The sequence below is a fragment of the Neodiprion pinetum genome, chromosome 1, assembly GCF_021155775.2.
Source record: "Neodiprion pinetum isolate iyNeoPine1 chromosome 1, iyNeoPine1.2, whole genome shotgun sequence".
Taxonomy (NCBI): Eukaryota; Metazoa; Arthropoda; class Insecta; order Hymenoptera; family Diprionidae; genus Neodiprion; species Neodiprion pinetum.
This window is the reverse complement of record NC_060232.1, coordinates 12,950,539-12,965,427: the sequence shown is the minus strand read 5'-3', so window position 1 is coordinate 12,965,427 and position 14,889 is coordinate 12,950,539. Positions and strand designations below refer to the sequence as shown.

Below are 14,889 nucleotides of genomic sequence, written 5' to 3'. Positions count from 1 at the left end.
ACTTTAAATTCATACAAACTAGACCTAAGGATTTATAGGTAAGAAGATGCGAATGCGCCTGAAGCTTGAATATAGTACGTTTATAAAGCCAAAAAGTAAGTCAGTCAGTCAGTCAAGTAAGTCCGTAAACGAAAGTCTCCATCCGTCTGAATCATCTTCATTTACATAGATCCATTGGCTGTTGTATGAAAATATCGAAACTCAAACATTACTTAATATTTATATTGTCAGCCGAGTAAGAAAAGGTACCTAAATTAAACCAAAACATGTAAGCTGGAATTATGCACACCCACGTGGAAATGATCGCCATGCAACATGCCTATAATCTATGTTATCGTGAATGTTGCAGGCGCCTTTTTTGTTCTTATTTCTAAATAAAGCAGCGAAATACTTAGATAAGTGTTACTTATTTCTTCACTCTCAATACGTAAAAGGAAGTCGCAACAGTAATTCTTGAAATTTCTTATTTCGATTTAAGAATAGTAGTATTATAAAAATCGATAACGTCGTTGCCGATTGTGGGCTGTAGCGCAGAAAGGATTTTCATTTGTAAGTTATTATTGTCAAATGTTAATGTAGATCTGAAGATGATGGTTGGAAAAGCGATCCTTTCTACCTTCTGACGGCCACGAAAAGCGCACACTTTCTCATTAGCGTCTAATTTATTTTTGCCAGTACGGGGTGATGTATATTGAAAGACAGTGTGGTGCACCGATAAATGATAGAAAATAATTATTCTTTAAAAAATTCTTCTGCTTACCATCAAGGACGTCACTGATGCGATGATGCTGGTATCAGCCAAAGTTAATGTATTACCAGCCATCCAGTCAGAGTTTCCCAGAAATATTTCTAAGAATTCGAAGTTTTGCTTAATGAAGTCAATCCGATCTTGCGGTATTTCGGTGACACCCTTGTACAAAATCGGGGCCTAGAAATAAGAAATAATTAGAGGAAAAATACGTGTTTTATAACGATTATGAAAGAGTAAAGATAAAAAATGCTTTCACAGTTTGGAATTGATCACTTAACGTGATACATAGTTGTGATAGGAAGAAATGATACCAGCAATCTAATTGTTTATGAAAAGTCCCTAAAATAATCTTTTTAGAGACAGTACACAAAAAGGAGCATCGAAGTATGTAAACGTGCACTTTCACCTCTTAGTACTGTAACGTGGCATCTTTGATGAATGTTACACAGGGCTACTCAAACTCTAGGTGAAACGCAGCAGTAAGGATTTCGCGGTAGTAATCGCTGGTGATTTTGAAAGAGAGCGCCAGGACGAGGGTCACGCATGCGCAACTCTGAGAGGGGACCCTTTACTAGCGAGTAAGATATTTCATGATTTTTGTTTAGTTTTGTTTGTTTCGAGTACATGCGACAGCAGGCATGGAATCGGCGACAAATTCGATCGCGTTTTAAGACGACGGTAACGGAGGCTTTCGACGAGGACACAATGAGAGCGATGTTACACCGCGAGCGCAGGGGCTGACGCGAGGCTACGAAGAGAACGCGAACGACGTACAGCCTCGCGAAGCCATCATCACACCACTGCCGAACGATGGCGCAAGCGTCAAACACGACAGCCTATCAGCGCTCCGCGACAGTGGAAAACGACGTTAGCGATACGCTAGACTTTACGAATTTCGTAATCCAAGAACCAATAAGATCTGAGGAATCTTTCGCGACTGATAGCGCTTATGTTCAAATTTTGACTCAGCGTAGCGAAGCTATTCACTTGAGTCCTGGCGTTAGCTTGGAGCATTGTGTTATTCTGGAATATTTCAAGTTTGAGGACCGTTGGTCTCTATCGTTTGTCTTTTTTTTCGAAAAATCTGTGACTGCTTCTTTGCGACGATGAGCTCTTAATGTTGAAGTACAGAGTCGGCGAGTTTTTGAATTGGCTGAGAAGCGGTAAGCGCTATTAATTCCTGGCGAACCAATTTTGAGGTTGATTTAGATCTCGTAATTGCGTATCAATTCAAGTAGTATGGCTATGAGAGTTCTACACGCAGATTCCGGTTACCGACACTTACCGACCGAGCCGCTTCCCGCAGCCCACCAAGCCGCTCCGCGCAGCTCAGACTCAAACCCTTTTGCGCTCCGCGCACCCCAGACGCGAACCCTTTTCCGCGATGACGTCACAGTCTGCCGTACCGAAGGTCAAAGTCTGTAGTGCTCGCCTGCCGACGGTAGAGGGCGCAGCGGGGGGGCGAGAACTTTTTTACCGTTCCGCATTCTTCTCCCACGATAGGACTGCTGATGTGTAACATGAACCACTCCGAATTCCTTTCCCGGGGTAGGACTGCTGATGTGTAACGTCAACCACCTCACATTTCTTCCCACGTTATCAACCACGTGAAATTCCAAAATTAGTAGTTCCGATGAGATTTCAGCGGACTCAGTCAAGGACAGAGTGCAAGGTCGACCAACATCTGAGTTAGCGTACGTTTAAAGCCGCAGGTCCTACGGAGTTGGGTTACTATCGCTCTTGGAATGCAAAACATGACGACGTTGGTGTACAGATTAGTCGAGAATGAGATGCAAGGTTGAGGTGCAGTTTAGATTTCGTTTGACAAGTTTTTATTAATTTTATAAAAAAGTATTAAATATAATATATATACATTCGGTTTCTCAACAAAAATTTTGCGAAAGGCTTCAACGATTGGAGAAAAGATGAGAATTATCACAACGATCGGACTCTTGAAAGCGCTCGCGGAAAAATTCAAACGTCTTCAGAAAACGGATGGAGGTACGCGGTCGACGAAAATAATACTTGGAATCTGTTCTATGCGACGTTGAATTCTGGAAGTTTCTGAATTGCCAAAAACTGCGCTGTTCATCAGTTTGTAAAAATTTTTCTCGCATTCGTTCTGAGATTTTTTGCGCAAATCGATATTCAAATCTATGTATTTTTTGAGCCACGGGGTTTGTCTGAATTTGAGAACTCTGTGTATTTTGAGTAATTTTAAGCCTAATTGTAAGCATTGTTTCAAAACGCGGTAGTGAACAACATAGTTTTGCTTGGTAAGTAATTTGACTGTCAATTTAGGTTCCAATGCTTTAGTCAGAAAATGCGAATCGTAACCTGACAGATTATGCAGTATCGGAAAAGTATGTGAGTTCTGATCTGAAAGTGAGTCAAACATCTATCATATAACCAAGTACGACCGTTACGGAAAATTCTGTTAAGAAGCCGTATATTTTGACTTCAGACTTTTATCCATTTTTGAATTTCTACTGTTAATAACGATGATTTGTCCAACGAGCGAGACTGTTCGGATGCGTGGAGCGGTACGCATCAGAACAATTACATGAATCGAGATAACGACATTCGGTGAACATGGGACCACCCTACGATATCACATTTTTTACGTTTGCAAAACATAAACACAAGGGTTCGTTATATAAGACTGCAAGACCTGGACCAGCTCATTGGCAGTCAAACTCAAGTGGTGTAAAGTGTCTTGCGTCTTCGACTATATACTTTGTCAGAAAAGAAACGGTAAGTCCTTATACAAATTGCTACCTAACGTAAATTTTTTCAATTTATTACACTCATTCACTTCTTTTGTTCGAAAAAAATTAGCTATATATTTCAAAGTATTGAGGAAACTTCAAGTGATTTTAAAAACATATTCAACTACTCATAAATCTCCAAACTCAGCTTAATAGCTTTCGAATTTGTTTCTCAGCTTAACATTTTTTGACTACAGAAACATCTTCAAATTTTCTGAATATACCCTTTTTTTCTTCCTGAGATCATGGTTCCCAATGTATTCAACTTGCCACCAAGTCCGGAGCCGGCACCACAGGATGTGATGTTTCCGGAACCGGATCTACCGAACATACGTCGCATATATATACACCGTCAGATCGAGACACGGCTCCAGGAGGAACAACTGGACGATCTCATAGTCATAGTTTCACGACTGGATGCTGCAGTTCACGGCGTGCAGACCTTTTTCGTCTTTGATTATATTTTAATACACTTGACTTACGACGAATCTGGAGATATATGGCTCCACGAGACAGATTTTTAATGGAAGAACGAAGACAAAAAAGGTCTGCACGCCGGAACTACCCGCGTCGACGTGCGCGGCATCGACGAGACCTGGCGGGCGGATCTTGTTGATATGACGTCATACGCTGGAGAAAACAAAGGCTACAAGTACATGATCACAGTCATTGATATCTTTTCAAAGTATGCGTGGGTTATACCGATAAAGAGCAAGTCTGAAGATGAACCCAACGGCGGACTGGGGTGGTCCATTACCCAGACGATGTCTTACGTAACTCGCATCCATGAGAGCATGTAAATATACAATTTGCAAATTTTCACGATTCTAGGTTTCTTAAATTTTTTTAGAAAGTACATTAAATATGTCTTTTCTTTGTTTCAAATCTCTTTTAATGATCAACCAACGACAGACAGTTTAATAGTAGTAGTGTATCATACAGTAATATACGAATAATGTCACAGTAGTGGGATAAACAGGGTTTTTTTGAAAAAAAAAAAAATTTCACAACGGAACGCGTGTCGCTGCAGCTTCAACAGTTGACGTAAAAAGTTTGGAAAATTCTGAGTGAAAAAAGTTGAAGTCATTGATTTAATGGATTTCGGTTCACCATCGTGGTAGAAATTGAACAAAATGTCAGATACTAATTCAAACTGTCCGCATCTGGTCATAGTTTCACGACTTGATGCTGTAGTTCACGGTGTGCAGACCTTTTTTGTGTTAGTTATTATTATTTTAACACATTTAAGTTACGACGAATCAGGGGATATACGAGTATGGCTCCACGAGACAGATTTTTTAATTTCGTTAAATAAATGAGTACCAGATCATATAGTCTTTGTTTCACGACTTGATGCTGTAGTTCGCAATGTATAGACCTTTTTTGTCTTCGATAATATTTTAATACATTTAAGTTACGAAACAGATTTTTAATTTCTTTAGATAAGTACCAGATCATTATAGTCACACAATGTACAAACCTTTTTTCTCTTCGACAATATTTTAATACATTTAAGTTACGAAACAGATTTTTAATTTCTTTAGATAAGTACCAGATCATTATAGTCACACAATGTACAAACCTTTTTTCTCTTCGACAATATTTTAATACATTTAAGTTACGAAACAGATTTTTAATTTCTTTAGATAAGTACCAGATCATTATAGTCACACAATGTACAAACCTTTTTTGTCTTCGACAATATTTTAATACATTTAAGTTACTAAACAGATTTTTAATTTCGTTAAATAAACAAATACCAGATCTTATAGTCATTGTTTCACGATCCGTTTTTAATTCAGAACCTCTATCCTGTTAGTTAAGAGTTTATTTCAGAAACTTCCAGAATTCAACGTCGCATAGAACAGATTCCAAGTATTATTTTCGTCGACCGCGTACCTCCATCCGTTTTCTGAAGACGTTTGAATTTTTCCGCGAGCGCTTTCAAGAGTCCGATCGTTGTGATAATTCTCATCTTTTCTCCAATCGTTGAAGCCTTTCGCAAAATTTTTGTTGAGAAACCGAATGTATATATATTATATTTAATACTTTTTTATAAAATTAATAAAAACTTGTCAAACGAAATCTAAACTGCACCTCAACCTTGCATCTCATTCTCGACTAATCTGTACACCAACGTCGTCATGTTTTGCATTCCAAGAGCGATAGTAACCCAACTCCGTAGGACCTGCGGCTTTAAACGTACGCTAACTCAGATGTTGGTCGACCTTGCACTCTGTCCTTGACTGAGTCCGCTGAAATCTCATCGGAACTATTAATTTTGGAATTTCACGTGGTTGATAACGTGGGAAGAAATGTGAGGTGGTTGACGTTACACATCAGCAGTCCTACCCCGGGAAAGGAATTCGGAGTGGTTCATGTTACACATCAGCAGTCCTATCGTGGGAGAAGAATGCGGAACGGTAAAAAAGTTCTCGCCCCCCCGCTGCGCCCTCTACCGTCGGCAGGCGAGCACTACAGACTTTGACCTTCGGTACGGCAGACTGTGACGTCATCGCGGAAAAGGGTTCGCGTCTGGGGTGCGCGGAGCGCAAAAGGGTTTGAGTCTGAGCTGCGCGGAGCGGCTTGGTGGGCTGCGGGAAGCGGCTCGGTCGGTAAGTGTCGGTAACCGGAATCTGCGTGTAGAACTCTCATAGCCATACTACTAATTCAGTTATACGACTGCAATATCAATTTAGTTATACGACTGTTGAAATATTGGATTTTTCTAGAGTACTAGGCGAGTTTCGGATGCGTCGCGATTAGTCGCCTCAAGTTAATGTTATTAAATTGACAATTATTTTTGATTTCTAATATTAAGTAGTTTGCGATTAGCGGCTTTGTTCAGTAAAGGATGATCGCGACTAGCACGTTCGATAATCTCTTGTTTTTGGGTTTTGGCTATTTTCTTTATTACTGAGGGTGGGATTACTGCAAGTAGGTTTAAGATTTCGTTGATATTTGGTTATTCTTTATTGTGTTTATTTTTATTTCTTTTATTTTCGATATCGCGAAGAGCAAATTGAGTATTTTTTTTTCTTTGGCATCGCTTCAATTGCATAACATATTGTTTTATTTTCTTTTTGTTGAATTGCGTAGCGTATCGAGCGTCCGTTCTTTCTCTGCACTAATTGTAAATTACCCCTCCCCTGTCCGTGAAACTGAGCTATCTGCTGCTGAAAGATGCGTCCGAGGATTGTCGCTGCGGATGATTGAGCAGCGTGTTGACCACGCCAGACACCCAATAAAATTCGCGATATCTTTTATAACAACAATTTTTCCACCTTTGATCGCGGGTCGACAAATTATTGTGCACATGGTTAGTTTTCGGTCATTTCTCCGGATGGCCGAGTCACAGCGAAAATCCGCGTTACAGTACTTAAGAGTGTTTTTTTTTTGTACTCCGCGATAACCGAAAATGTGTAAACCACACGTTTTTAACATAAAGTAACGTGTGTACCATGGGGACAAAGTCTTTTTCGCTTTGCGTATATCTATGCAATATTCGTCTTCGGCTCCTGCACGCGCTCGCCTACGCAATATTGCAAACTTACGCTCGGCGTAAAAAGACTTACTTTGTCTCCTCGGTGCACAATCTACTATTACGCAACTTCCTGAATATGTTCTCTGTAGGTTCAATACTTTTTCTTTACAACTAATTAGTTTCAATCAAAATCGCAATATTCAATTACGTTTTTCATAAATAAAGAATAAAAATATAACCAGTAATAGGCCCATAATGACTTTGGCTTCACATTCATAAAAATATAATACTTCGGTGCATGTAACGGGACTCAAGGGGTGTTTCGTGAAAGCGATTGAAGTCTCAGTACATTCAAAATCATTTTGTCATCTCCGAAATTAATTAGTAATTTCGGAAAGTACACTGAAATCAGTCCTACATAAACGAAATTCTGCATTAGTAATCATCTAAGTAATCATCGATAGTCATGTCAGTTCTTGACGCCGGATAGACTTATATTTTTGTTTTATATTTTCGCCAATAACTGGCTCGCTCAAATATTTATGCATAAATAGATCAGTGACAGTTTCTCTTTTGATTATATAGAAGTCCTATAAACAAAAAGTTAAGAATACTTGTGATTCGTTACATAATTTATGGTCTTCAGAGGGGACTCCGGTGAAATTTTTATAATATCGAATTTTTCGTTTTTGAACTGACTAAAAAAATGTTATCAAACATTCCTTCCTAAAATTGAGATTATGGTAGTATGCGTCCTGAACAAAAATATCAATCTTCTGTGATGAAAGTGTATGCGCAAGGAAGTTTTGGCAGCAGTGCGCTGGAAATTTTGATACCATAACGTTATTCACATATGTAGTTACAATGGCGCGAATATGTCTAGTTCTCATTAGAAAATCGTGTTATTTTAGGAATAAACCTTTTTGTAGTAACGTGTCACACGTATTTATTGGAATGGGTATTTATGGGTGGTCAGCCAATTCTCCTAATAGAGTGTTTCTCCAGAACTTCCTATTGCATTAAATCGGTAGGTAATCATTTGAATAGCTTTTAATTTTTATTTATGGTTTTAAGACTTTCTTTTACTTTGAATTTGATTCCGAACCAGAGTAACTCTCTTGTGACCCTCAGATTCTTTAGATTTTTGTTTTTCTCGTTAGGTAAAATTTTTCTCAGAAAAAATATTGATCATGATTTACCTTAGATATCAAGGTCAATGTCAGTTTTGTACGACTATGTATGGAAGTTATCTTTACCAAACTCGAACTCAAAATTGATAATTATTCGGCAAAGTAGCGACATATTTTTTTCATTCACTCTGTACTTTAAACGAATATTTGTTCTAATACGTACAGCAATTTCCCTTATAGCAGGAAAGAGAATTGAATTGTCGAAATGAAGGCGTTGATTGATCACTGCACGCTTCTGGAGATCCTTCGGATACATTGAATCATCCTTTGCATATTTATCGACCAGATACGTGACGATTGCGTGGCTGTCAACATCAAAATCATAGTTAAAACAAATGTAACATAAATTTTTCTAAATCATAGTGACTAAAAATAATATAATCCATTTATTCTCAGGGGTCAAATCAAGAGATGGGGGTGGCTGTCTTACCCGTGCGGTATAGAATGACCTCCAATGCCGATAGTCATATTGAAATTTCAAGAATTGACGTTATCTGGCAATTTATGTATTGATGTGGGCCAGTTGAACGTTATAAGCACTTATGCAACGCACATATTTTTATTGTGTATCTGCTTTATTATATAGGTTTTATTCCAAAAGACGGAATCCCTAGATATCTCGAATTGGAAAGATTTCACAAAATATTGCTGGGGATAAAATATTTAGGACTTTAGACGAGGAATGAGATGCATCCGATATTGGATTTGGAATCGTTTACTGACGCAATAAAACGAGAATTAATGTTTTTCAAATGAAATTCGCTTTCTCATAGCAGATTTAGATTCAGAATTTTTCACTTTCGGATGTACGTCTTCCATTCGGATTCAGGCTCCCTCGGGGCTCAGTAAGGTAACAGTCGATCTTTCAATCTGTCAGCTTTCTTTTTTTGGATGAAAAATTATGAACATCTGGATGTGCCTTTACATTATTATTAATCAAGAGACATAAGATATGCGGCCTATTAATATAAAACGGGTAGTTTTTGTTAGAAGAAATGACTTGGGATTCGTAGACCCAAATCGAATCCTGAGCCCAAAATGAAAAACAGATGTTCAAATACAAAAAATTATTTCCAATTTGATGTTATTGTAGGTGTGTGTGGGGCGAGGGAGTAACATTCAGAAAACATCAATTTGGGCCTGACAAGGCCAGCAAGTGAGGTCGCATCCAATATTCTCCATTTTGATTTCTTATCCAAAATCCAAATCGTTTAGTCTTCAGTAATTTATCGTGAAACGTTTCCCATTCGAGATATTTTAGATTCCAGTCCTTCCTCGTGCACTGTTTACATAGATGTATCTATGCAGTTATTAGTAAGTGATTAAAAATAGTGATGACTAATTAACCATGAGTGGGCTTATAGGTTGCCTATAAAAATCGTCTACTTTTCAATTGCCCTTTCTAAATGAGCTTTCTGGCCCTGCCCCTGTTTATTTTAACATGGCAATTCCACCAGTTTGCAGGTAAACATGTGAGCAGAGGAGAACAGGACTAAATGGACCTTTGTCTTGAAATTGAAATAAGGAGTGAATGGACACTTTCAAAGTGATGAGCAATTCATTGTTAATTCAGTGTATGGAAAAAATTATTTAACTTATAAGCAATTTGAGCTGATATCAGTAATTTTTACACTCAACACACTGATAATTAATTACTTGATTATTTGTACCCGCACAGCGAATCAAAGATTCAGTTAGTTTGATTATTAGTATTATTTTTTTTCTGTATACGTAGAATAAAATGCTAAAGTAATTTAGAAACCTTACAAGGATGGTATCCCAGGTTGATCTCTTCAACTTGATTTCGTTTGTAATATGTTATGGTTGACTAAAAACAAAGCGACACGTATTTCTTATTATCTGCCATTAAACGCCTTAAGGGGGTGAAAATGACCCCAAAAGATGGGCACCCAATGGGGTGATTTCGTGATGCCCTTGATAGATTTGAATGAAACCAACGCTGAAATGTTTATATTCATTAGTAAAACATTTCAACGTTACTCTGTTTCAAATACATCAAGCGCATCATGAAATCACTCCGTTGGATAACCATCTTTGGGAGTCGTTTTCACCCCTTTAATATGTTTAATGGTAGTCAAAAAAATAATAGGTGTTGCTCAAATTTAGTCTACTACAAAATATAACAAAAAAAAAAAAATTTAATCGAAGAGATCGACCTGGGATATGTTTCTTGCTAGTGTAATATGTAATATTTAATCGATGCTGATAGATTTTTTTTCGGGGCGCATTTTGAAGTTTGTTTTTTTTTTGCTGAGTTTCTTCCAAATGAAAGTTATAGAGTGCGTTTTTGAAAGATTAGCAAACAGAACATTACCTCTTAACTGTACTTTTTCTCGATTTTTCTTATCGTTAGAGTGGTCATTTAGCTTCATTCTTTTCTAGACAGTTAAGCAAATCTCTGAAGCTTACGAGCAAAAGTACAATTCACTGATCACAGTAGTGTGTGACAAATGCGAATAAATATTGTTCGCGAGGATATTGCAGTACATATGAAAGTACTGTGAAAAGACGAAAGTATCATGAAAGTTCATTCACCTGTCCCAAATGTGAAAACCGTCATCGTCCAAAGTTGGCAGGGTATGCTGTGGATTCATCTGATCAAACAAATGTTGACAATGATAAATAATAACATCTGTCAAACCTTGGGAATTATATTCTCACCACAGTTACATTACCTTGAGAAACTCTTCCTTGCGATGCTCACCATCCATAAGATGTATTTCTTGAACATTGAGTTTGATCCCTGCAGCTGCTACTGCTAACAAAACTCCACGGCACGGTGGACTGGCATCAGTGGAGTACAAAATTGGAGGTGTCATCTTTGTCTCCTGGATCGTAAGGCTTGCGGAAAAAAGGGAAATTTAACCATGATTATCATTATTATTATTGTTGGGTTTATTATTACTATATTATTTTGGTTATTATTATTAATTTTTATCGCTTGGTGGTTGCGATAGTCCTTGCAATAAGCACTGGTAAGGCAAGCTCCAGCCACTGGATGGCCAATTCAGCTGAATTTGAGATTGGTAAACGTAGATTGCGTTTATGTGCCTCATGAAATTCACAACGCGACAAATACTTTGTCTTTACATTACATGGTCAAAAGTTTTTGAGAAACCTCAAAATGCAATTTCATTTCATCAGGCTCGCGTCAATTAGCAAGGGAGATCGAAGCTATGTTATATAAGTATTCGATTTCCAATTCTAACGTTATTCAATTGTTGATACATGGATTAAAAGAAAATGGATTACGTATTTTAATTTTTCCTCTTTTAATGAAACCTAAGGCAAATTTTATTATTAGCATCATAAGTCTGTAAGACGTGTTGGGTAGTCACAGGCGAAGCGCATATTGACTTGCTCCTGAGCAAGGTTGATGCATTATGCTCCTGGTATAGATGGATATTCCAGTAATCGGAAATTCGTAAGCTGTGCCTTGTTGCTCTGTGGAATAGCTGTGAAACATTAGTTGGGTGAGCTTGGTTGCCATTATATAATTAGGCGTTTTACCCGTGACTTTCGATACCTTTCACCGCCTCAACATCTCCGTAAAGCTGCTCCGACCCCCCCCCCCCCCCCACTTTCTCAAAAAAATTTGAAAAAATCATAGATTTGTTACGTCCCAGCCGATAATTATGGCTGTACTCGCTCGGTATCGTAACCTATCGACGTGCAATTGCAATTGTAATTACCATAAGAAAGCACACATGCTCACACCATAGCCTTTAAGTTAAGATTTAGTCACCATCTTGGTGTGCAATGGTCTCGCACCGACAATCGTTCATTTATCATTTTCATTTCTTTATTTTATATCTTCAATTTCAACTCAGGCTCACGATCTCTCACTGACCAAATTTAAGGAACGTGAGAAAAGACAAGACGAGCAGTTCACAAAGTATCATTCTTAGAATTCAAATATGCATTCTTGCAGCTAATTATCTTGTCAGTATTGCATCGATTGGCCTCTTCAAGACCAATCGTCTTACACTGACGTAGCCAAAAACCAATCAGGAGTCTCTTCCAGTTCTCCCACTATTCAAGATCCTTTCCGAACTAGACAGTGGCAAATTAGAATCACTTCAGACATTAAAAGAAACAGAACTGATTCAGACTTCGAAACCATTGCACACCTCGAAACCAAAAAACGTCATAGATCAGTCTGCTATAGAATACTTGTATTCAGAAGCTCCGAACTTTAGTGCACTAACCGAGTAAATAACAATAAAAAAAACCCATATCTCGGAAACCAATATAAAGACCATATCATTATTAATAAAGGTGTATTTTAAACTAAAGTGTGTGTCGATCAAATTATTCAAATCACGCATAGTGATAGCTGGCACGACCCACAAATTCCAGATCGAGACAGGCTGAAAATCACGCCGTGAATAAAGGATTTCTCTCAACGTTTAGGAGCTCCTGATATACGTCAGAAACCAATTCGTAAAAATAACCCCTATATTTTCAATTTGATTCTTTGAGGTATAGAGCGGAGCTCGGCTAACAAAAGTTGTACACCATATTTTCAATATGAGTCAACAGCAACAGCAACAAACAACTGATAATTTACCATCAGCTACAGAAGATACATCTTCCTCAAACAGAGGAGGAGCAAGAGCACCTAAGCCAGACACCAGTGCAAGACCTCAGCCTAAGAAACTCTCAACCGTAGAAACCATTCCAAAGAACGACCCAATGTGGTTGGACTTCGATGCGGAAGGTTTCGAGGGACTAACACCGTATGCAGCAAGGAACGAGTTTGCCGATACATTCGAGGGATTTATCCCATTAGTGGAGCGACAGTATGATGTAATTCACACTGTAGACAAGAACTTCGCTAAGTTTGTGTCCAAATCGATATTCGTTTGGTACTGCACTCAACACCTATATTCGCGGAAAATCGCGATAAAAGTGCACCGTGGCGAAGCTACCTTCAATGAAGAAAGGTTACTAACCTATGTAAAAGGAGCTCGTCACCCAGTCCCAACACCGGTTGACGAATACTTACGATCAGTGGGAGACACCCAAGACAATGCGACAACCAAATATCGTATTGTTTTTCCAACATGGCCGAACAGAACTGGCGACTTTGGGAGAGTGAGTGCAAACACTCATTACAAATACGAAACCTCTCCAGCGCCAGCCATCGTCGCGCAAGCCATTTTAGAAGATCTAAGTTATACACTAGATCCAACAAGGAATCCCACCTGGAATTTACCTGATAGACTAATTCCAGAAGAGCCAGAAGCAGGACTACCAACAAAGAACCTGCTAGGATGGTCGAGAGCAACAGCCTTAACAGCTGAACAGCGTCAAGTACTAGAAGGCGCTGGTGTCGTCAGAGACGACTTTGGAGCTGAAGATAACCAATTTAAGATAAACAAAGGTTTATTCGAAAGGATCTCAGACTTCATGCAAACGACCGAAAAAGTACTTAAACTGTCAACGCAAATATCAGAATCAGTAAATGGTTCTATTGCACAAGTTCAATGGCAGGAAAGAGACTTGACTAATCCTGAAGAATTCTCGAGAACTTCAGCATACTTAGAAAGAGAAGTTCATCAATGTGGACCATCACAAGAGGATAGAAGAATAACAATTGGAGCATTAATAATAGCTCTAAGAGCAAGGAAAGACCACATGGATATATTGATATATCCACGCCCAATCACGGATAAAAAAAAAGGTGAGTACTGGCATGTTGCGTGATTTAAGAGCTTTTAAATACCAACGATTGTAATCTTTGATTTTCAACCCTTCGTGAAAAATAAAAAAAGAAACACCCTTAGAATCCATCACAGCGAATCCTTTTTTACAGAAAATGTTCAGCGAGTTAAAAGCATAAGGATATGCATAATTTGATTTCTGAGATACTTCCGTCCGACAACCCCTGTTCCAATTTGTTTTCGATCATTAGAGAAGTACCCCCAATATTCATCGCAGCTAATTCTTTTTTACGGCAAAATGTACAACGATCTAAAAGCTAACAGGATATGCATAATATGAGTTTCAATGTACCCCCTCATATCCCCCTCCCTGGTTTAATTAGTCACCTGCAAGTACAAACCTACCCTCAAAATTGATCGCAACTATTAGTTTCTCACGATTCCGAGTTGGCAATAGATCCAGAAGAGAAAATGTAATAATTTTTCAAAAAGTGGGACCGTGGCAACGAGCATTATGTATTGGATTTGAAAAATGCATTTGGTTTGTTTGGTTCAGTTCAACTGACAACTTGGAATAATGGGCATCGCAAAACATGTCACCGACCGAAATGGTTGACGTTATTGTCAATAACAATCCTTCCTATTAATTGAATTTAATTTAAAATGTATAAAAATGACGCTCGACTTACACACTTTTAAATAAAAAAAAACAAACCCAATCGAATTGAATGATTGGTCGCCGAGACATAAGTTGCCAAAATTCACCTACTTCTTCAGCAGTTGACTCGTAGATATTCTTGAAGGAATAAAAATATCTGAATACTAGTATATGTGTGTTTAAAGATAAGTCAACAAGCTCGGTAAAAGTTTTACCGATTTGAGAGGGCCTTTTACTGGTATTTAAACACAATACGAACGAACATTCAATCAATTTCTACATACACTCACAAGATGGATGATTTATTCAAATCCAGAGGAAAATCTGGTTTCCATATAGTAATTGGCAACG

At 38.2% G+C, this 14,889-nt stretch overlaps 1 protein-coding gene across 5 annotated transcripts in view; it reads right to left on the bottom strand.

The window, feature by feature from the left end:
• Positions 1-14,889, bottom strand: part of LOC124210794 (glutathione S-transferase 1-like) — a 138,040-nt gene that overhangs the window by 2,415 nt on the left and 120,736 nt on the right. For all 5 annotated transcript variants that reach the window (XM_046609171.2, XM_046609181.2, XM_046609191.2 and 2 more), the window contains 4 exons: positions 10,890-11,055; positions 10,750-10,808; positions 8,357-8,498; positions 761-928 (listed from right to left, as the gene is read on the bottom strand). In XM_046609171.2, the coding sequence (XP_046465127.1) occupies positions 761-928; positions 8,357-8,498; positions 10,750-10,808; positions 10,890-11,033 (513 nt within the window). In that variant the 5' untranslated portion in view covers positions 11,034-11,055. The remainder of the gene's footprint in view (positions 1-760; positions 929-8,356; positions 8,499-10,749; positions 10,809-10,889; positions 11,056-14,889) is intronic.